The sequence below is a fragment of the Toxotes jaculatrix genome, chromosome 15 (assembly GCF_017976425.1).
Source record: "Toxotes jaculatrix isolate fToxJac2 chromosome 15, fToxJac2.pri, whole genome shotgun sequence".
Taxonomy (NCBI): Eukaryota; Metazoa; Chordata; class Actinopteri; family Toxotidae; genus Toxotes; species Toxotes jaculatrix.
The window spans coordinates 3,025,063-3,048,498 of NC_054408.1; the positions used below are offsets into that span (position 1 = coordinate 3,025,063).

Here is a 23,436-nt window from a genome sequence, read left to right on the forward strand (position 1 = left end):
ATGACAATAGTGAAGAATTAAGTTTGACACCCACCATTGTGAAGTTGTAACCACAGTCTGCATCAGTAACTCTCAGTTAATTACAGTGTATTTGGAAACTGGAATGTTCTGTGACATAAGCCAGTTGGGGAAGACAAAAGGTCACAAGTAACTGTGAGAGTTTCTTTACTCTGCCGGAGAGTAAACATACAGAGAGGGATCCAAACAGGGAGCTGTGTCTTCCACACAGAGACGAGGTAGACACACTCATCCAAGAGCTGAAGCACCCAGTGAAACTTTTCTTCAGACGCAAAGCTGCTTCACTTCCCAACAAACTCCTCCAGAAGGTAAGAAAACCTGGAAAGCTTTGGATCCCCCCTTTTTTTTTTCTTAATACTCAGAATCTCCAGATTGGCTCCCACACTGATAGCCAGAGCATTTTTTAGATGGCGCCATCACTCTGGTCCAACACTTTGGTCTGGAATAAAATATCTCTGTTTGCATTAAGGTTGAAATAGGGTTAAGGCTTGTACATGGGTCATTGATGGCCAATAAACATTTGAATTAAACAATATTCTTCTGAGACATAAGAGTATGACTGGATTTATTTAATCGCAGCAGAAAAGCATCTAACACAATACATTTGAACTGTCAAGTAGAAAGTCACCCATTGGTGCATTCTCTCAACCACTTATGCAAGGATTTAAAATGCTTTATCTATGATTTGGAGGAGGAAATGTGAAGAAGAAAAACTGCCATTACATATTTTGCACGACAATATTTAGACCATTCAGTATATATGTTCATTTTCTTAATGGAAAAAGTTTAAATATGACTTTACAGGTATATTTATTTCAACTGTGACTTGCAGGTCCCTGTCAACAGACCGGCAGCATGTTCCGCTTCATACTAAACCTGGCGGCACTCAGCATGCTGGCTGGTGAGGAGGCCCCCCAACTCAAACACAGCCCTGCATCCATTTTATAACTCACCAGGCAGCCAGTATGGCCTCTAATGAAATTCACAACAACTTTGCTAAAAAATCTCACAAACAGCAACCAATATAGACGAACTTTCACCCCTCTGGACTCAGGAGGTGCAGGTCTTAGTCTTTGGTCTGGGTCTACTGGTGTAACACACATGTTGTTCACAAAGCATGTGTCTCCATATCTTCAGGTACTGGTGCAACAAGACAGACTTTTACCAGTTCTGGTGAGATGGACATCACCTCGTGCCCCATCACTTATTATGGACAGACATATGGCAAAGTATATGTGAGTAACAGAAAAACTTGTGTTGTGTGACATGTACATATCTCCATTGTTGTCCTTTTGTATCCGCCTTCAGTGGAGATCACGATCAAAAACGTCCCAGGTGTAAAGCTCTTGCAGGTTACATACAGAAACGTAGTGTCTCCAAAATTATTTAAAAAATGATTATTGAAAATAAAGTAAAAATTAATGTCATTAAATAAGAAAAACAAATCATCAAAGTTGAAAATATTCTTGGTTCTGTTAATTATTGGTTGTATATGCTCCTCTTGAACAGGTGGCCTTCAATGCAAGCAGATTTTCAGTTTGCTTCAATGGCGAATACAAACCTGGAATCAAAAATGACTGTATTGTGATGTCCGGAGGAACAGCTGACAGAGGTAACCTGGCAATACTTACAAAAGAAATACCCACTGGATCTGGGGTCCATAAACTTCTGCCAAACCTCAAGAGTTCTGGGAAATGTGTCAACATCATACCATTAAAAGACAGTCAACAATCTGAAGTGAGCATTTTTCAGTTTCATTTCTGTGACTTGTTTTGACGTGTTAATGTCAACTGTTTGTTTTAATGCAATAATACATGTGATGAGAAGAACGTATAAAATCAAAAATCCTTTTCTAAAATATTTACACCATCTCTCTGTGTCTGGTCCATATCCTGTTGTCAGATTGAACAAGTTGAACTTGGCAACTTCGGGACACAAGCAATTCTGGCAATCAAGACATATTCTGGATACACACATGTTGACGTGGTAATTATAATAATCAAAACAATGTGGATGATTTGATACATAAATATATTTTTGTGAGTGTGATGTGAGTTGATGGACAGCGACTCAGATCAAAAGCTGAGTCCCAATTCAGGGGCTCAGTCGTTATCCCACACTGGGATTTTAATGCATTCAGGCGATTCACATAATCCACATAAGGTATAATTCGTGTACCTTCGGTTCACATCACACCACATCTGTTTTGAAATCAGGAATTGAATGATGAGAAAACAACTCAGTTATTGTGTTTATTCCGCTCGTTCTAGGAGGCAGATGCACAAGTCAATGGCCTCACAGTTTCCAAACAGACATTCCAGACAGCTGAAACAAATAAAGGTGTCATCACAGATGTGAGCGGATGCAGACTCTCAGGTAAGTGAATCTACTTTTCCTAAAATGCAATTCTAGGCCTCAAAAGCAAAACTGTAATTCTGTTCTAGATTCTTAGTTGACTGGTAAGCCAGTCAACTAAGAATCTAGAACAGAATTACACTTTGATCTACACTTTATCTACACTTTGATCTACACTTTGATGAGAACAGTGTGACTTTCCAAACTACCTACGTAAACTTTTCCTAACATTTAGGTGCTGTTTATAAGACAAATACGACAGTAAGAGACCCAAACATCTGCTCTACTGTAACCTGTGATGTGAATGGAGTTGCTCATGCCGTGAGTGATTGTGGTCCCATGGAGCAATGTGAGGGCATGGGCAGGTAAATATATGAAGATAATATTCAAATGAAATGTCTCCAACACATGACAGAACGAAAACTTGATGAGGACTTCAGTGCTTCCAATGCTTCAGTCGTTACCAAACACTGAGTGGTGCTACTTTCTGTGTTTGCCCCTCGCATCAGCTGCGTCTTGAGTGCCATGTGCACTGTGATCGGCCCCACAGTCATCGATTTTGTTGGCAGAACCCACACTGTCCCGGACCGTTGTGGGTACACTCTGATGAGGCCCTCAACAATCCCAGGCTTCCAGGTGCTGGGGGTTTTCCGGGAAAGACGCCGTAAAGATGTTAGTTTTTTGGATCGTGTGATAGTGCAGCTGGACAGGGAAGGTGTTCAAATCTCTCTGGAACAAGGTGGTAGAGTTCAGGTAAGTTACCTACTTACTTAGGGTCGTGTTTGATAGTGTTTCAACAAATGTTTAGTTACATAAAGAAATCACTACATTAGATCTCATCAGTCAGTGATGTTCAGTTCACTCATGAATGAAATCACTGAGGCTTCAGCAAGAACATCCTGTACAGTGTGTGTTAGCACCGTGTCTTTGTGAATTTGTGGTGTTAGACTATGTGTGTCCCTGACTTTGCTCCTCTGCTGTGATGAAGCTGAACGGCAAAGTGCTGATGCTCAACACCACGACTCAGGTGGTCCAAGGTGTGGAGCTCTCAAAGGACAAGACAGGAGTCACTGCTAAGATATCAGCCTCCAACTACACAATCTCTGTCCTCTTTGATGGCTCCATCACAATGATCCACATGACAGGTACACAATTTAAACCCTTTAGGCCAAAGCTAACCACGAAAACCGTGGTTCATATTATATTCAGGGTATTGCTTCACTTGTTCAGTAAAATAATACTAGTTGGTATTGTTTTCCCAAACAATGGCAGCTTTCACCTTGCAGATGAGACAGGAGAGACATTAGTGGTCGTTCACACTCACACAGGTGTTTTCAGTTATTCCGGCTGATTAGATCACTGCTCTGGATGAAGGTGGGCAGAGCCATGTGGTAGTCAGTGTGTGCACCATTTAAAGTTCTAATGGCAGAATAGTGAGAGACACAGGTGGACACCATGTACTTTTCTGAATTCAAAGCAAGTCTGTGATGAAGACATAATTGAAGTCTTGATTAGGAAAGACAATGTAAATGCATGATTGACCGGCTCTTAAATCTTTTTTTAAACCACCAACTAAATTACCAAATACTTTGTGTGTCTTGCTATTAAACCCTGTTAATTACTTAATCACATTTATGTTAAATTACAAGACATTTTTTATGTTAAATATCAAATGTTTAATTTAACTGGCCAGGGCCAAATGGAGCACCAGTGCATGGTTTATGTGGCAATTCCAGCAGGACTGTGCCAAGTGAAGAGAAGGTCTCTGAACACAGTGAAACTGGGTAAGACCTCAAACACAATGTCCCATGGACTACTACTGACCATCAGTGTAAGTTGTTGTTCAGTCTTCTGTCTTATGTTGTTTGTTGTCCCACAGCTGTGAGGTACAGTATGATGACGCTGCCGACAGTACAATCAACTGCAATGCCACGACCGAATGGTAAATGTAGACACCTGCCACAACACAGATTAAGCATTCCTTAATTTATGAACAGGAAACAGGAACCTCTCAGACATGCTTCACCACATTTTTCAGTGATGGATTTGGAACTTTGACACCAAAACTCAAATATCTCCATTTTTTGTTTGAGATCCACTTTTGTATTGTACATAACACCTGCCTCATGTTTCACCTTACACAGAAAAATACTTACTCACAAAATTATAGTGCATAATAGAAAACACACACACACACACAATACTACCGAGAATATCCTTTTGTCTTATGGCTTTCTTTCTTTGTCGAGCAGTCTTTCATGACTCATTTTCCGTCTCTGTATTCCTGGCACAGGTGTAATCTCTTGAAGAAGGCTCCCTTCACTGCTTGCAACAAGCACATTGACCCAGAGCCCTTCATAACTGCCTGTACACAAACATTGTGCAAATACCCTGCAGTGGATGGTCTCAAATGCCAGTTCCTGGAGGCCTACGCCAGAGCCTGCAGGCACCGCACTGATGTCACAGTGGAAGGATGGAGGTCAAAGACCAGCTGCTGTAAGGCTGTTTTTTGGTATCTCCTGTTATGTTTTAAAATGAGAAAGACAGTCTAAGATAACATTCAACTTGGAAGACCCTGAAAGCTCAGTACCAGAACTAAATCGTTATCCAACTCTAAATCAGCTCCAGACCTGATTAGTTGATGAATCAGATACACTGGCTACACTCACTTGGTCATGTGCTGAAATGTTATTTTCAGTTCTTGGGAACCTTTGTTGCAACCCTCTGTGGAACGGATCATTGTTTTCTTGTGAGCATTTTTTTTGATGCATTTTAAAATGTTAAGCAGTCCTTCCCATATCTGTCTCTGTGTGTTTGCAGCTGCTTTCCCTCAGGACTTCTGTCAGGACAGGTTCTGCAGTGCTCATGAGTTCTGTGGTGAGAAGGACAATGGTGGGGAAACTCGCTGCCTCTGCCGCGCCATTTTTGCCTCCAAGTACAAATCGACAAGCACCTTTGGTGAGTCAGGTATTACACTGTTTCAGGGAGAGCTGTTTCAGATTTAAGGAATAACAAAACTCACATTGAGGTTTAGAGGATCAGAATGGATAATATTGGGTCAACACTTTCCTTTAATTAAAAATTAAGTAGCATTTGATAACAGTTGAGTAGTGCAGTTTTTCAACGCTGTTGTTCGGACCAAAGCTAAATGAACATAATGTGATGAATATCCAGGTGAGCCGACGGTCTGTAGGCAGAAGGCTGCCTCGGTAACTCTGGCTAACTGTCTCTTGGAGGACAAAGGCATCGACTACTCAGTCTTACACCTCAATGACCAGGCCTGCACAGGTGAAATGGACAACCTGACCCATATGGTGACGTTCAGCTTCAACAGTACCAACCCTTGTGGTACAGTGGTCATGGTGCGTACTTCTTTTAGTATAATAGTATTTATAAACTACAATAACTGCAGCAGCCTAAATCTTTCATATTTATTTAGTAGAATCAAAAAATGAATGAACTGTTAGGTGCAGCTGAATGTGCAGTAACATGGTCTGCACCCTTATGTCTCTGTAGGTGAACAACAGCCAAGTTATATACAAGAACACCATCATGACACGGAACAGTTCCATGTTCGGCCTAATCAACCGTCACAGCCCAGTGCATATTGACTTCTCCTGTTTTTACAGTCAGCCGGATGTTAAGAGTTTGGGTATCAAACTCAAACACAGGTGTGTGATGGGTGTACAGTATGTAGTTCCAGAGTGTCACATTAGTTGAGCTTTACTAGGTTTTTGAGTGCAAACTGAAGCCTGGCATAGTTGGACGCGTGTGAGTGGAGGACAATAGAATTATGTCTTTGCTTTCCAGCTCTGTGTTCCAGCAGATTACTTCTGGAGAATGGAGTTACAATCTCACCATGAAGGCCTACACCAGCCCTGACCACATGCACGCAATCCAGTCAAGCAGTGACATTCAACTGGATGAGAAAATCTGGGTGGAGCTGAAGACGGATGGGCTGGATGAAAAAATGGTTGTGGTGGTGATTGACTCCTGCTGGGCAACTGATCAGCCTTCGCCAAGTGGACGCCTCAGATACGACCTCATCATCAAGGGGTGAGACATGCAGAGATGCTCATGGTGACCAGACCTGTCTTTGTTGTTGCTGGCCAGTCCCTGTCATGTCTGCTTTCCTGTTATTGAGCAGCTGCCCTAACCCTGCTGACCAGACGGTGAAGGTGGAGGGCAATGGACTGGGAACATCCAACTACTTCTCTTTCAACACATTCCAGTTCTCTGGCAAGACTGGTGATGTCTACTTGCACTGCAGAGTAGAGCTCTGTGTCAGGCAGGGTAATACCTGCGTCCCGGTATGGCCAGTTCCTGAATACAGCCACATAAATGCACAAATAAACATTTAAATTGTCAAATTTAAGAATGTTGACACAAAAAGCAGTATGTTTATTAATGATAATGTCACTGTCCGCTTGGATTACTGTTGGACCTTAAAACTCTGTTCAGACCTGATTTTTATTTCTGTCTTTTAACTGCCTCCCAGAGGTGCAGCCAGGCTGACAGAAGGCGCAGATCTACCGTGTCAAAGTTTGAGGATGAAAATCCCGCCTTCATCAGTTTGGCCTGGACTTATTAAGTAAGTGTAACTCTCCTGCTGATTGATAGCATAAGAGCAATATTCCAGGTCAGGCCAGCAGAATGTGTGGCCAGGCCTTCTTTAGTGATTTGGACCCTATTTTCCAGGTGTGTGAAAGATGGTATTTTCCTGACACTGAAATACTCTGTATGTGGTATTTTGGTGCTCAGCGCAGAGCACACGGTGCACAAACAGTCTGACGGTTCGTTCATATGAGTCAGCACAAAGTTAACTGTTAGTATTTTGCTGGAAAATGGATTCGAGTTTGCCCAGAATCACAGTCTGATGCCAATCTGACGATTTTGTCCACATGAGCAAACTTGAGCAAATGTGCAGAAATAACACAATATTGCTTAAAATGAACAAACACTAATTTAATTAAACACTGACTATCCAGTAGATGAGTTTAGAGTTTAAATCTGCATTAAAAAAAATGCAGTGAAAGTGGGAATGTCGGCACAGCAGCCTTTTATCTATAAGTTAACATGAGTCTCTTATAGTTTTTGTTATTCATACCTGCTTTATACTCTTTGAAAAGCTTCTTTCTCTTTGAACAGCAGTTCAATGTGATATTCTGTAGTCAATAAAAAGAAATAATGTAGTGGAATTAAATGAGCTTTGGTTTAACTTTTTCCAGCTATGCACAATAACAACATAATCAGCATCAGCAGAGGGATTAGAGATGATGTACAGAGTAAAGAGGGGAGGGACATCAGTTTCCAAGTAAGAGTTAGAGGAGGAAACAAAGAACCAGATAAGTTATATGACAGCAGGGAGCTTTGGTCAGAAAGCTGCCGGAGCTCTGCAGCTTCTCCTCTCCTCCTCCTCTGTTTCTGATGATGGAGGGAGTTGAACTCTGCTTTCCACAGCTCAACACCTCCTGCACGAAGCCACAGCGTCCTCAGTCTGACACTTTGCTTATTTACCTTGTGCTGTCCTTCATCTCTCTGCTCACTGTGACTCTCAACCTGCTGGTCATCATCTCTATCTCCCACTTCAAGTACCAAATATTTTGTCAATTTATATCTCTGATAACTGTGCAGAAAAAAATATGACATATTATGAAAATGCTTTTGAATTTGTTAATGTTTGGCTTTGTTTTTATCTGCTGGAACGATAACTGATACGACAAATAATGAAAAGTGTGTTGCTCTCTCATCTCTGCAGGCAGCTCCACACCCCCACCAACCTCCTCCTCCTCTCACTGGCTGTCTCAGATTTTTTCGTGGGCGTTCTCATGTTCTTTCAAATTGTGTTCATAGACGGCTGCTGGTTCCTCGGTGACATTATGTGTGCTCTGTATTATGTTTTAGACTACCTTATCACCTCTTCCTCAGTAGGAACCATGGTTCTCATATCAGCTGACCGCTATGTGGCTATTTGTGATCCTCTACATTATTCCACCAAAGTCACTCCAAAAAGAGTTCGAATCTGTGTTTCACTGTGTTGGATTTGTTCTGTCTTTTTTCTCAGTGTGCAGTTGAGGGATAACTTTAAACAACCAGGAAAGTATAATTCCTGTGCAGGAGAGTGTGTGATTGCCTTTAACTTTATTGGAAAACTTGCAGATCTTATTTTGACCTTCATTATTCCCGTTAGTATCATCATAGTTCTGTATATGAGAGTCTTTGTGGTGGCTGTGTCCCAGGCTCGTGCCATGCGCTCTCATATTGCAGGTGTCTCACTCCAGCGCTCACAGACTGTAACTGCTAAGAAATCTGAAATGAAAGCAGCCAGGACTCTTGGTGTTGTTATAGGTGTGTTTGTATTATGTCTCTGTCCATATTTCTGTGTCACACTTACAGGCCAGGACACCTTACTCAATCCTTCATCTGTTGCCTTTGTAATATGTTTGTTCTATTTTAATTCCTGTCTCAACCCCATGATCTATGGTTTTTTCTACCCCTGGTTTAGAAAATCAGTGAAGCTCATTGTTACACTTCAAATACTGAAGCCTGGCTCCCGTGAGAGCAACATACTGTAAAGGGACACTGTGGAGTGAGTGAAATAAGGCCTTTAATGTGTTAGAGGAGGTGTGTGTGAACATGTTCATGTTTGGTCAAGCATTTAAAAGACCTCATACATCATACTCCTCATAGACTAAATAAAAAGAATATTATGAGCAGTCATTAAAAGGAGACATTTCTGACCAAAACTATAGATTTTTTCCCTTTTTTTTCTTTGTGTTTTTGCTTTGCTCATCTTCCTCTAACCTTAGTTGTCTGGTCCAGTTTGCAGAAATGATTTCTGCAGCATTGGAGATGAACTGGGGAGGGGAAATAGTTTGAGTAGCAACGCCTCACACATATAAACACTTTGTACTTATCGCATAAGGTTGCAAGTGTCAGTGGGCAATTTTGTTTGTGTTAGTTCAAGAAACACTCACCAGTTGGTGTTTCTGTGGGATTTCCTGGCTTGCCTCTTACCAGATCTGTGACCAGTCACTGTGTTGTCTGGTGTATATATCCAGAGGAAGGGTTTATGCTCCAAGTTGGTGGCAAGAATCTTTACGTGCGGTTTGAGCACTCTGTAGGTTTCAGCTGGTGTTTAGTTTTGTCCTAAGCTTAAAGCAATACTTCAACACTTTGGGAAATATGCTCATGAGCTTTCTTGTCAATGAGAGGATGAATACTACTCTGTCATGTCTGTCCAGTAAATGTGACACCATGTTTAATCAGCTGGTGAACTTGTGGCCTCAAAAATACCATGACATGCCATATGCTTTTTCTGCCCAAATTGTGATATTGTATAATCAATAAAAATCAGAAATGTATTGGAAGATTACGAGCTTTTTTTTTTCTTTTTTTCCAGTTAAACACAGCTGTCAAATGATTTACCTACACCCTCAGGTTCTTTTGCATTTGTGGTTCACAAGCACACAGAGTCAACCAGGATTTTGAAGATGAGTTTATTGTTTAGCAGCAAAAATAAAATACCATGCAACACATTTAAATTTGCAAAAGCAGAGGAGAAAGGGATGAATAGTCAAGCTAGTTAAAAGGAGAGGGGGTGTGTTGGGTGGGTGTCCATCCGCGGAGACATGTCCTTTCATCCTGTGTGCTCTGCCCAAGGCTAGGAACAAAGAGAAAGGGAGAGAAGACCCAAGTACGGCACTTTCAGACAACATAGCATATGAGGCTGTAGCTGCATTTGCCTTGTAGCCTCTGGGTTTGCACCTTTCTCAGTGTCTCAGCTGCTCATCGCATGTCTCCTTGGTTCCCCTTGCCCTGACTCTCCACAGGTGTGGATCAATTAGTATTTTTCAGTGGGGGAATACACGTGTGAAGGAAAAACACAGCATCCTAAAACCAAACCAAAACTGTCAAAAATACAGCAAAAAAACTCTGTTGAACTTTGTGACTCACTCCTTAACTTCAGTGGTTGATGTCCCAACCACATCTAATATTAACTAAAACCTAAGAGCTACATCCTTTTGGATGAGAGGTAAAACTTGGCCTCTGCCAGTTTCAGGCATAGGCCATGCAGGACTGGGGCACTCATCAACATTTTTTTCCTGTTTCTCAAAGGCTTCTTGCCAGTCCAGGTCCAGGTGCCATAGTGAGGACATACAGGGGAGATGCAATTTGTGCACATAAGGGAATGAGCTGTCTGTGATACCCAGCAAGCCCAAGTAAAGGAAGCACCTGTGTCTCACTGTAGAGGGTGGAGGTCAGTCCTCCACAGCTTTAACTTTATCTGGGTTGGCAGCAACTCTGCTAGCTAAATTACTCAGGTAGCTCACCCGCCTCTTGGACAGTGGATACTCATGTTGGTGTCCAAGTCTCTCCAGTCTCTCCAGGTGAGTCAGGTGCATGTCAAAACTTTCAGAATATAAAAATTATACAAGTTCAAAAGGTCATCTGGACTATGTAACTGGAGGAGCTGTGGCTCTCTCAGCAAACTCTTGAGTTGTGTTTCCCAAATCTACAAACTGAAACAAAACAGAGCTACAGAATCTCAGGTAAGATTTGAAAACGTCTCAGAGCTCACTACTTACAGGTCTTTTACATTTTACAGATCTATGTTAATTATGCACACTTGTGCATATGAATGAGAAAAGTGTGACGGGGAGCTAGTGCAGATGTACAGCTGTTTATATTGGCTGTCCAACAAAAAAAGTCCCCACCAAAGATAAAGCCAATCCCACCACAACATCTGTTCAGTAACTATGAGGCCACATCTTGCACCTGATCAGTTTGTTCGCTCAAAAACACCAACATATGTCGTATGCTTTGTCTACATTTATTGTGATATTCTATTGTCAATAAAAAGAAATAATGTAGTGGAATATTAAAGAAGTTTTGGATGTTTTTTAACATAATCAGCATCAGCAGAGGGACTAATGAAGATGATGTACAGAGTAAAGGGGGGAGGGACATCAGTTTCCAAGTAAGAGTTAGAGAAGGGAAAAAAGAGTCAGATAAGTTATATGACAGGGAGCTTTGGTCAGAAAGCTGCCAGAGCTCTGCAGCTTCTCCTCTCCTCCTCCTCTGTCTCTGATGATGGAGGGAGTTGAACTCTGCTTTCCACAGCTCAACACCTCCTGCACGAAGCCAAAGCGTCCTCACTCTGACACTTTGCTTATTTACATTGTGCTGTCCTTCATCTCTCTGCTCACTGTGACTCTCAACCTGCTGGTCATCATCTCTATCTCCCACTTCAAGTACCAAATATTTCATCAGTTTATGTCTGTGATAGCTGTACAGAAAGGAAAGATTGTGAGATCAAGTAATTTTATGAAAATGCTTTTGAATTTGAAAAGGCTTTGTTTGGCTTTGTTTTTTTCTGCTGGAACGATAACTGATACTGTTGCTCTCTCATCTCTGCAGGCAGCTCCACACCCCCACCAACCTCCTCCTCCTCTCTCTGGCTGTCTCAGATTTCTTCGTGGGCGTTCTCATGTTCTTTCAAATTGTGTTCATAGACGGCTGCTGGTTCCTCGGTGACATTATGTGTGTTCTCTACAATTATGTGGGATACATGATTACCTGTTCCTCAGTAGGAACCATGGTTCTTATATCAGTTGACCGCTATGTGGCTATTTGTGATCCTCTACATTATTCCACCAAAGTCACTCCAAAAAGAGCTCGAATCTGTGTTTCACTGTGTTGGAACTGTTCTCTCTTCTTTGTCAGCATGGTGATGAAGAATAACTTGAAACAACCAGGAAAGTATAATTCCTGTGCAGGAGAGTGTGTGATGGTCTTTACCTTTATTGAACAAGTTGCAGATCTTATTTTGACCTTCATTATTCCCATTAGTATCATCATAGTTCTGTATATGAGGGTCTTTGTGGTGGCTGTGTCTCAGGCTCGTGCCATGCGCTCTCATATTGTAGCTGTCTCACTCCAGCGCTCACAGACTGTAAGTGCTAAGAAATCTGAGATGAAAGCAGCCAGGACTCTTGGTGTTGTCATAGCTGTGTTTGTATTATGTCTCTCTCCATATTTCTGTGTCACACTTACAGGCCAGGACACCTCACTCAATCCTTTATCTGCTGCCTTTGTAATATGTTTGTTCTATTTCAATTCCTGTCTATGTGTGTGGACATGCTAATGTTGCATTAACCACTCAAATGACTTTAAAGTTAAACCCATAAGAGTCTTTAAACCAACATAGTACAGAGATATTTGGTTGGTTAAGTTATAAGGACATTTTTTTTTCAAACAAGACCATTCTTTCCTCACTTTGAGTCAGTGACTTGCAAAACTCTAAATATTTGTAAAAAAGGCTGATTTGCATATGCTGTGACAGAAATACGAAAGGTGATTGTGTGGGACAGTCTTTATCATCCTCTGTTGTTCATTGTCACTTTCACCTCATCAGTACATGTCTGTGCTTCCTATGGGCAGAAATATGTGTCACCAGAAAGTGAAGCTGAAAAATGTATATTTGAATTTGAATTGCTCAGCATATCCGCTGCATTTAATCGGAATCACACAGTTAGAAATTTTGTTATTTAACTTAAATAATTTCAATATGAGTATGCAATAAGAATATGAGTAGCATTATTTGAAATTTAATTTATTCATTTGGAACTGAATTTGCTCTGAAACTGTGTATGATCCTCATTGTAAAAGTATTACCTACCACACATATCTCTATACAATTAAAACAATAGGTGTTTTTTTGTTTGTTTGTTTGTTTGTACTTTTATTTACTTTAAATTACTGTTTACAAACAAACCAACAAAAAACTAGTTTAGCTGTTTACCCATGCCTCTAAACTCCTGGCTTGAGCTCCAAAGTTAACCACACCCATGGGACCAGTATCAGTCATCCGACTCTGAATGAACACGTATCCCAACACGTGGAACTATTTCTCCAGCATTTTCACATGATTTTCAGATGATCACCACTGAGGTGCCCTGTCTGGAGATGCTCAGTGGTCAACACATCAAACCATTGCTGTACTGGGCAGCTTCCAGGTGTAGCTGATGCTATTCCCAGCGTGCCCATACCAGATTACATTCAGAGAGAGAGAGAGGCCTTGGGAGTGTGATGAATATGCAGAGAAACAGAGAGCTCAGTGTCACCGAGAGGAGGGAGAAATGGTAGGAGTCAGTATATCAGAGAGCTTAGGTCAGAAAGCTGCCAGAGCTCAGCAGCTTCTCCTCTTTCTAATGATGGAGATGATGGAGGGGGCTGAGCTCTGCTTTCCACAGCTTAACACTTCCTGCAGGAAACCAGAGCCTCCTCACTCTGACTATGTGTTTGCTTATATTCTGCTGTCCTTCATCTCTCTGCTCACTGTGACTCTCAACCTGCTGGTCATCATCTCCATCTCCCACTTCAGGCACATACCCTTAAAACAATACGCTGTGTTATGATTTACAGGAAGCTGTCAGCCCTCAGGGCCTATGTCACAGCCCTGATATCTTAACTTACCGGTTGCTAGTCCTGTATTTTGTTATATTGTGGTTTTTAATTTTTGCATAACTACTGTTTCTACTAACTACTGTTGATTCAGAGTAATGATATTTTCTCACCGCAGGCAGCTCCACACCCCCACCAACCTCCTGCTCCTGTCCCTGGCTGTCTCAGATTTCCTTGTAGGCCTCTTTGTGATGCCTGCTGAAATACTCCTGACAACGACCTGCTGGATCCTGAGTGACTTAACGTGTGCACTGTATTACCTGTTGCCTGTCATTACAATCAGTGCCTCTGTAGGAAGCATGGTTCTCATATCTGTTGACCGTTATGTGGCTATTTGCGACCCTCTGCATTACCCCGCCAAAGTCACTCCAAAAATTGGTTCAGTATGTGTTTTCCTGTGTTGGGTTTATGCTGTTATCTATGGTGTTTTCCTTTTATATGACAACCTGAAGCAACCAGGAAGGTATAATTCCTGTGATGGGGAATGTGTGGTCATCATTACAGGAGCGGTTGATCTTGTTCTTGGTTTCATTATTCCCATTGCTGTCATCATGCTTCTGTATATGAGAGTATTTGTGGTGGCTGTGTCTCAGGCTCGTGCCATGAAGTCCCACACTGAATGTGGCTCTATCAAGCATGCAAAGACTGTGAAAGTTAAGAAATCTGAGATTAAAGCAGCAAAGACACTTGGTATTCTCATAGTTGTGTTTCTGATGTGTTACTCTCCATATTACTGTGTCTCTCTCACAGGCCACGACATCCTGATTGGTTCTTCAACTGAGGCTTTTATGATTTTTCTGATGTATTTTAATTCCTGTCTGAACCCCGTCATCTATGCACTTTTCTATCCCTGGTTTAAAAAAGCCACCAGACTGATTGTTACATTACAGATACTGCAGGCTGACTCCTGTGAGGCCTGCCTACTGTAGAGATAGAGATATTATGGAGTGAGTGAAGATGCTGTTGTCCTTGTGTCGTCTGTGAACAGTGGATCTAAAGCATACATGCATCTATTTGAATCTATATTGTCAAGAACTGTTTTCTGTTGTTGTTTAACTGGTTGTGGAAATAAAAAAACAATTCATGTTTTGCATGATGACAAAAGAGATTACACCTGTACCACCTGTCACGAAAAACATTAGATTTGAGAGAAAATGATTTTTAAACAGATCTGATCTGATCTACCTGCCCTCCAAATGTGTTTTAAAAAATCCCCAAATAAAATACATTAATCTGTATGTTCATGAATGGGTGTCATGATAAGTATGAATGCATGGAGCACTGATTTCATCCCACACATCTGAAAAAAGGTCTCCTCATTTGACACATCCCTAAAATATGCTTTTTCAGTTAATTAATTGATGACCAATTTTGACCAGAAAAGTGTGCTCATGTTTTGGAGTAACCAGTTAACTGAAAAAAGCCTCCAGAGAGGTCAACGTGCATTTTATTTTTAAAAAGGGTTTCAGTTGGTGATTTGTATAATTGCTTCATTCAATGCACATGTGTAGGGATGCACACAGAAGATGTTTGTGGCTTGCAATGAAAACTATAATTCACTGGAGATCATAACCTAAACGTGATTAAAGACAATTCATGTCAAAATAAAAGCTTCCCTTATTTCTTCAGTGTTTTGACAGAGTATGATAGACACTAACTGATGAACATGGTGGAGCACTTAGCAGCTAAAGAGTCAGGTATTTTCCTCAGGGGTCCGTACTCTCTCTGCTTTAAATGTTAATTCTAGAAGTTCAGCAAAAGCTGAAACAAACAGGCAGTGAAGGAAAAGACTTCACAAGTGAAATAATGAACAGCTCTTGCCAATCTACCAGAAGCTCCTTATGCTTACAATGTATAAGACTAAAACTGCTAAAAACAAAACAAACTAAACAAAAAATAAAACCATCAGGACCAGGCAAAGGTGTCAAGCTGCAGCCAGACTGAATTTCATCAGGTGAAAGGTGCTTGTGTGGAGTGGCCAAAAGCAGGGCAGACAGGAAATAGCTTGGGTGGGGTTGGAAGCATAAAATGTAGGAGCTAGCATGGCTAGCTGGCTAACATGGCTAGCTGGCTAACAAAGAGGTCAGCCCCACCCCTCCTCTCAAACCAGACCCTCTGACATGTCAACATTCAGTCAGAGCATCAGGGTCTCCTCACAGCCGGAAGTTAATGTGTGCTTCCGTGTTGGGCCCAGAAATTCAGGGGGAGTGAAATCTCGACTGAACGTGCCAACAGGAAACATCAACAAATGACTTGCAGGTGTGCCACACAGCAGGTGTACCAGCTGACTGCATCAGCTGCATCAGTCGAGCTGATGAGGCTGTAGGTTTTATACTGCAAAGCATAACATTACAGCTTATCAACATCCAGAGATCTCAAAGTCAGAGGGCTTAAACTGTATCATCTAATGGAAAGTGCATCTTAAGAAGCAGGAAAATGTCCAAATTTACTTGTTCATTTATTTGTGTTGCTGTACAGTGTCCATAAACTATTGTCTTTCTCATGTATTTTCTCCCAAATTGTTAAATTTGTCAAATTCAACTTAGCAGGAAGTTTGATTACAAAAGTAAGATGCTTGGACTCATTAAAGTCAGCCAATTAAGCAGAGTTCAGTTTCGCACACTCACACATTGTGTTATTAAAACCACAACTGGGCTCTGAGCAACTCTCAGTGCGGAGCCCATTAGCTGCTGCTAATGACTGTGCACCTCCCTGACTAAGAAAGTTTTCACACCTGCTTTCATTAGAGTCAAATGATGGCACAACTGCAATCAGAGGTGTTACTGCAAGACAAAACAACATATGATGCAATCATTGCTAAGTAGACCAACAATTCAAAGTAAACAGTAGTGTTTTCTTTTTGTTGTTGTTTTGTTTTAACTGACGTAATTCACTAACTTTAAATATTTGTGATGCAACTTCTACACATTAACAGATAATTCAGTCTTTGCCTAAAGGATGTGGTCACCCAAATCACAAAATAATGAACCCGTTTTGTCACCTATCTCCTCTGGCCTTGGCCTTGCAGATAGAGACACTGACTTCTTCTTTGTCTGCACAGTGTAAAAAAATAATTCCTAAACAATCGGAAGCAGTTTCCACAATATTGGTGTTGTTGTGTTGTAAGATTGAAGAAATCACAAAAAATTTGATGAATCTAGTCACTCATAACACAAGTGGCTAAAAACATAACAGGCTTGAGAAGGATAATTCTCAAACGAGCAAATTAATGTATTAACTCTCTGAACACCCTGAACATACATGTTTACCTATAGAGGTAGCCTAATACACATATCTTGTGTTGAGGCACAGGTATTGCAGTGGCCACTGATGAATTGGTCATGGAATCGTATTTATTGATCAACTTGTGCAGGTTGAGATGTGTTTAGATGTGACTGGGGCAAATTTATCAGTGGCAATGGAATCACCCGGTGGTGGTTATGGTGGATGGCAGGCGTACAGAGATGTACAACCGTCACACCAGATGTCGGAGTTCAAACCCGGCCCCGTCTGTGGATAAGTTCAAGCAACAAAAGCACTTTGGTGAACCAGACCAGTCTTTCCCTAACCTTAACCAAGTGCTGTGAGAGGATAAATTTAATAATGCTGTAGTCACTAAAAGAGGATATTGTACTGCAACATCTGATATTTTTATGGAGAACTAATGGAGAACTACATCAATAAATTCAAGACAATAGTCAAAATACACAGAGAGAGGAATAAAATAAAAGATATATGTTTTTATTATTGATCTCTCAGATGTTCAGACACAGATCTTAGATTTTAGAACCTCTGCATCTCAAAGGTTTTTGTGTTGTCTTTGTGTTTAATGTTGTAGACTGGAACTATCAGACTGTCTACGGCCTATGAGAACTGACCCTCTCTCCCTCCTTGCCTGTGCTCTGATTACAAGACTTGGATCAGGTGCACAGGTGTCGGGCGGCAAGCTGCTAATCATCTCCAGTCTTCCCTGCTTTACATACCAGGTTTCAAATCCACCATGTTGCCCTGTCATAGACTGAGCTACACAGATAGTCTCATTCTTATTTCCTTCTTTCTTTTTTTTTTTTTGGAAACTTTTTGCTTGTTTGAGTTTTTGTTAATTTTTGTCTCCTTCTGCCTGCACCATTGCCTGGCCTGATTCCTCCTGTTGCTCTCCTGCTCTGCCTGGAAGCTACACTGGATCAGCTCAGATCTCTGTGTCTCTAGACCATCTCAGCCCTGCTTTATAAATATCCTGCCACAGGATTACCACACTACTTATTGTATTCAGAGTTTTTCAGTCTTCATAATTCACTGAGCATCCTAAGGATCGAACCCTCATCCTTAGAACTTCCCAGCAGTTGTTTGGTCAGACAAACATGGCCTCCATTTCTTCGAGTCGTTTTTCATCTGTGTGTTCACCAAGGATTGATCTCAGAACTTCAGAGCAGTGTTCTAACACCCTGACTCATTTGGTCAGTTATTTCTGAGTTGTGTGTCTTTGAGTGTCTAATGTGTCTCTGCACTGCAAGCCACTCGCACTGTGGAGAGTGGAAAAATGATCAGTTAAAGTCCCTGCTCCAGCCTGCAGAAGTTCTGAGAATAAACTTCAAAACTCAAACACTCGCAGTCCCATCACGCACACACACACACACACACACACACACACACACACACACACACACACACACACACACACACACACACACACTTAAGTGAGAACAGATTATTCTCTTGTGGATGACACAACAAAAACAATCCAGTCCAAATGATGTGTCATTTCACACTTAATTTGCCTCTGGACGCTGAACAGCTCTGTGTGTTAGCTGTGTACCTCTGTGGCCAAGCAAGTTTTCACACCTGCTTGCATCAATGTCAGAAAACGATATCAGTGCAATTAAAGGTGTTAAGAAAACAAATTCTAACATGATGCAATTTCCTCACAGCCAAACTTGACACAGTTAGTGCTTACGAAACAAACGATTCTTCAAAGTAAACATTTTTTTCTCAACAAAAACAATCCAGTCCAACATGATGTGTCATTTCACATTTAATTTGCCTCTGGACGCTGAACAGCTCTGTGTGTTAGCTGTGGCTAATGACTGTGTGACTCTGTGGCCAAGCAAGTTTTCACACCTGCTTGCATCAGTGTCAGAAAACGTGTTAAGAAAGGTGTTAAGAAAACAAATTCTAACATGATGCAATTTCCTCACAGCCAAACCTGACATAGTCAAAGCTTATGAAACAAACAATTCTTCAAAGTAAACAGATTTTTCTCAGTTGAGATCATATCTGTCACAACCTTAAACATTTGTGATGCAACCTCATCAACAAGTGATGCAATCATTGCTTCACTGGTCAGTTCTGCCAAAGTATAATCAAACTAAATTAGACATTTTCCACATGTGGCATCTAGTCATTCATACGACTTTGGTTTCAGAATCAGAATCAGAAAAACTTTATTAATCCCCCTAGTGAAATTCTTTTGTTATGTACAAACTTCCAATTGAAAATGAAGAAAATTGCACAAAGAGACGTATTAAAGAAAAATGACGAAAAGTGTCAAAAAGTTAAGAAAAAGTACAAAAAAGTGTTAGAAAATCGGGATGTTTGCTGGGGTTTTTACACGTTATCCTGCAACAAACCGTTTTGTTTGTGGCACAACACAAAAACATAACAACACTGTGTCTATCTGATCCAAAAAACTTCACTGTGAACAGTTTTCCTAAGAATTCATTACTACTGAAGGAATAGTGTTCGTATAACCATGGATGTATTCTAAGAACTGGAAACCAGACTCAAAGATGGCGCCCATTCACATCTAGCTTCCCGCTTTACTTCTGCATTTTGCAGCCCACAGCACATGTCCATTAGTGTTTCCCTCCCTGGCCCTGCCTGCATGTCCCAATTCGGCTCATAGACTGTGGGATGGCACATCAAACAGAGTTTTTTTCTAGGCTCTGGGAAAGTTTCAGAATTATAAAAGTTCATAGTTTAAAAGTTCACAATACCAAGTATAATACCAACCAGCCTTGTTTGCAGTGGGAGGTGCAACATCTCTTTTATTATTCTGATCTGAGCAGGAAAATACTTATCTGGCCTGTGAGGGGATTTTTTTTATTATTGCAATACCAGGAGTGACCACTGGGACAAACTGACACCAAGGCTGGGTGTCATCAACATAATTGTATGGAGTCAGTTTACAGGTTGTTGTAGATGCTTGGTCAGTTAATGATGGGCTTTGATGGGCTGTGGAAACAGATTCAACACTCGGGTCCAATCACATCGTTCAGACTTTAATTACGACCAGATGAGTGGGGGGAAAAAACACATCAGCTCCTGAGTCATAACTCCAAGTGGGAGAAGAATTTCAGAATTTCTGACACAACATTTCCCACGTAGTGATTAGAAACTACAAAAGTGTCAGCTGACCAGTGGCAACAAGGCTGCAAAGCCACCACTGCTCACAATGCAATGTGAGCCATCTGCCATCTGTCCAAGTGACTAAATGAACATCACAATGGCATCATGCTAAAAAGACGTAATAGTCTGACAATACATTTTTTTGTTTTCTTTTGAAGACTGTTGAAACATGATCATGATCAAGATGCAGATGAGGAGTATTGTAACTCTGATCAGCACTGACCCGCCAAAATCACGTGTGGGTTTTCTCCGGGTACTCCGGCATATCATAGTTCTGTATATAAGAGTAAACTTGACTTTTGTTTCCCCGTGATGTATTTACCAAAAATGAATGGCATAATATACTTCGCCCTATCTTCTAAAATATTCAGCAGTTACTCGGTAGGTCCCCATGATGTTGTTTTCCTCCACTGAACTTACATTTAACCACTAGTAGCAACCAGAAATTAATTGCGTTAAAAATTAATCGGTGAAACTGTCATCACAACATCTTGAAGCATTATCAGAATATTGCTGAAAAGTTAGGAGAGAAAAAAATGAAGGGGAACAGCATGATGGAAAGCTCGAGGGGAGGAGGGATCGCGAGTCTCCACGTAAGAGAGAACGTGAGCTGCAGCGTGGGGGAGGAAGAGGTAGGACTGTGATAAAAAGCCTCAGTGACTGAGCGTTCTGGCCAGAAAGCCGCCAGAGCTCGGCAGTTTCTCCTCTCGGATGATGGAGGCCCTGAAAGGAACTGAACTCTGCTATCCACACCTGAACTCCTCCTGCAAGAAGCCTACACATCCTTACACCCAGGCCATGCTAATTTATGTTCTGCTTTCCTCCATTTCTCTTGTCACTGTGGCTCTCAACCTGCTGGTCATCATCTCCATCTCCCACTTCAGGCAGCTACAATCATCTAAATGTCATAATTTATTGAAATAACTTGACCATTAAGAAGAAACTGTTTTGATCTGGTATACAGATGTTGTCACACCTAGATGCTAGAGTTATCTTTTGGTTGTTATGTACAATGTATGATAACAGTGCTTTTTTTCTTCCTCTTTCATGTAGATGCATGTTGGCAATAACAGAAACTAATGAAATAATCTGTCGTGGTTTTATGATCACAGTGTGTTTAGTGATGATGTTCTCCCTCTCCAGGCAGCTCCACACCCCCACCAACCTCCTCATCCTCTCTCTGGCTGTCTCAGACCTCCTTGTGGGCTTCCTGCTGATGCCGGTTGAAATCATCTACATAGAAGCATGCTGGTTTCTAGGTGACATTGTGTGCACTCTGTATTATGTTGTAGACTACATCATTACCTCTGCCTCAGTGGCCAACATGGTGTTCATATCATTTGACCGTTATGTAGCTATCTGTGACCCTCTGCATTACCCCACCAAAGTCACCAAGAGAAAAGCACAAGTCTATGTTTGTTTGTGTTGGATTTGTTCTGTTGTCTATAGGATTCTCCTTTTGAATGATCACTTGGAGCAACCAGGCAGGTCCAGCTCCTGTTTTGGAGAGTGTGTGGTTGTCATCAATTACATTGCAGGGGTTGTTGACCTTGTTTTCACCTTTATCATCCCCATTACTGCCATTATAGTTCTGTATTTAAGAGTATTTCTGGTGGCCCTGTCTCAGGCTCGATCCATTCGCTCTCACATTACAGACGTAACAGCCCAACGTTCAAGGACTGGGGCTGTGAAGAAAACAGAGATGAAAGCAGCCCGGACTCTTGGTATTGTTGTAGTTGTGTTTTTGTTTTGTTTCTGTCCGTACTACTACCCCACTCTGGCAGGTGAAGACACCTCTATCGATGCTTCATCCGCAGCATTTGAGATCTGGCTGGCACATTTTAACTCCTGCCTGAACCCTGTCATCTATGCCTTTTTCTACCCCTGGTTCAGAAAATGTATTAAACTCATTCTGACTCTTCAGATACTGAAGCCCGGTTCCCGTGATATTAAACTACTATAGTCACACGCAGGGGTGTTGGGACTTTGTCTTTGAACTAAGATGTTCTCTGTGAAAGATAAAATGCATTGGTTTGTGTTGTTCTTGAGCACAAATATCTATTGTCAACTGAAACCCTGTTACTGTTTTTTAATTGTACTATACATGTGATTAAATTTTGATTAATCTGCATCTGGTCCATACGAATGTGTACAGACATTTATGTGAGAAACCTCAACAGGTCTTGTAGCTTGTGATTAATATACATTAGAAATAATAATTTAAACATAATCAAGATTTAAAAAGGATGTATGTTGTATTATAGAGATTGAGCTTTGTTTAAGAAAATAAAATTTAACTCCATATCAGTTCAAAATAAGAGCATTTTTAAAACATTAATTTTAAATAAAATTAATTTTGAAAATGAAGAGAACTAAGACTCAGCCCAAGTTTAATTCTCCTCCTCAGATTCTTTGTCTCTTCATAAATCACTGTATGGGAATGAAACATTTTCTCACAGGTCAAGTGGATCTCATCTTTGAAATTCAAGAATAGCACAGGAACAAATATGTTATCCATACTTAAGGCCAAACATGTGTTCTTCATGTACAGTGTTTGCACTAATACAAAACTTAATTTTTCATCATCTTATTCATAGATTAAGTACATTAACATTTTCAGATTTTGTGTTTCTGAACCAAGACATACTTTTGTTTTTTTCCCTTTTTTTCCCAGATGTAAATCATATAGGCAGATTATAGTCATATTTTTTGACACTTTCACAAGAAACTGTTTGGATTAATCTCTTTTCTCAGCCACAGTTATTTCCTGTTTTAGCTCCTGCAACCATGATACAGAGGCTGCAGGTGCTAAAACAGGAAACAGCTGGGTTGAAATTAGAGGAAATAACAGTAAAAGAGCATAGAAGGTACAAACAGTAACCGTACAGGCCCTTATTAAAACACACACATGCATACGGATACTGACTGTGCTGTGGCCGACCATGCTGCTGATGGGAAAGCAGCCGTTAACTGTATATATCACAATCATCCCACATAATGGAAAAGGTAACATACTCAGAGTATTGCATTAATCATTTTTAATAAGAATTGTCTGAAGCAATGTTGCACGCTCACAACCAAAGCTGAACTTGTGTGTAAACATCCCTGAAATAACGTATTTCTCCGTTCACTTCCGTGATGACTCTGAGATAAAACCTTTTTATTCTGACTCTGGAGTTTTATTTATTTATT

The 23,436-nt window shown here is 40.9% G+C and overlaps 4 protein-coding genes across 4 annotated transcripts; all 4 read left to right on the forward strand.

Moving 5' to 3' along the window:
* LOC121194550 (alpha-tectorin-like) lies at positions 1 to 8,257 on the forward strand. The gene is made up of 20 exons (XM_041057484.1): positions 1 to 9; positions 180 to 326; positions 865 to 919; positions 1,156 to 1,253; positions 1,528 to 1,755; positions 1,921 to 2,004; positions 2,289 to 2,394; positions 2,609 to 2,738; positions 2,883 to 3,126; positions 3,362 to 3,518; positions 4,067 to 4,157; positions 4,253 to 4,315; positions 4,667 to 4,877; positions 5,208 to 5,331; positions 5,548 to 5,735; positions 5,890 to 6,044; positions 6,184 to 6,429; positions 6,521 to 6,683; positions 6,872 to 6,964; positions 8,132 to 8,257. Exons 1-19 carry the CDS (start codon positions 1 to 3, stop codon positions 6,962 to 6,964), a joined length of 2,592 nt encoding a protein of 863 aa, XP_040913418.1. The 3' UTR covers positions 8,132 to 8,257.
* A 3,209-nt stretch (positions 8,258 to 11,466) lies between these two features.
* On the forward strand, positions 11,467 to 12,520 carry LOC121194559 (trace amine-associated receptor 13c-like). The gene is made up of 2 exons (XM_041057495.1): positions 11,467 to 11,627; positions 11,794 to 12,520. The coding sequence occupies exons 1-2, from the start codon at positions 11,467 to 11,469 to the stop codon at positions 12,518 to 12,520; spliced, it is 888 nt and encodes a 295-aa protein (XP_040913429.1).
* A 1,069-nt stretch (positions 12,521 to 13,589) lies between these two features.
* LOC121194586 (trace amine-associated receptor 7d-like) lies at positions 13,590 to 14,768 on the forward strand. The gene is made up of 2 exons (XM_041057531.1): positions 13,590 to 13,759; positions 13,958 to 14,768. Exons 1-2 carry the CDS (start codon positions 13,590 to 13,592, stop codon positions 14,766 to 14,768), a joined length of 981 nt encoding a protein of 326 aa, XP_040913465.1.
* Positions 14,769 to 20,955: 6,187 nt separating this feature from the next.
* Positions 20,956 to 22,207, forward strand: LOC121194501 (trace amine-associated receptor 13c-like). The gene is made up of 2 exons (XM_041057421.1): positions 20,956 to 21,128; positions 21,388 to 22,207. The coding sequence occupies exons 1-2, from the start codon at positions 20,956 to 20,958 to the stop codon at positions 22,205 to 22,207; spliced, it is 993 nt and encodes a 330-aa protein (XP_040913355.1).
* The last annotated feature ends 1,229 nt before the right edge of the window (positions 22,208 to 23,436 follow it).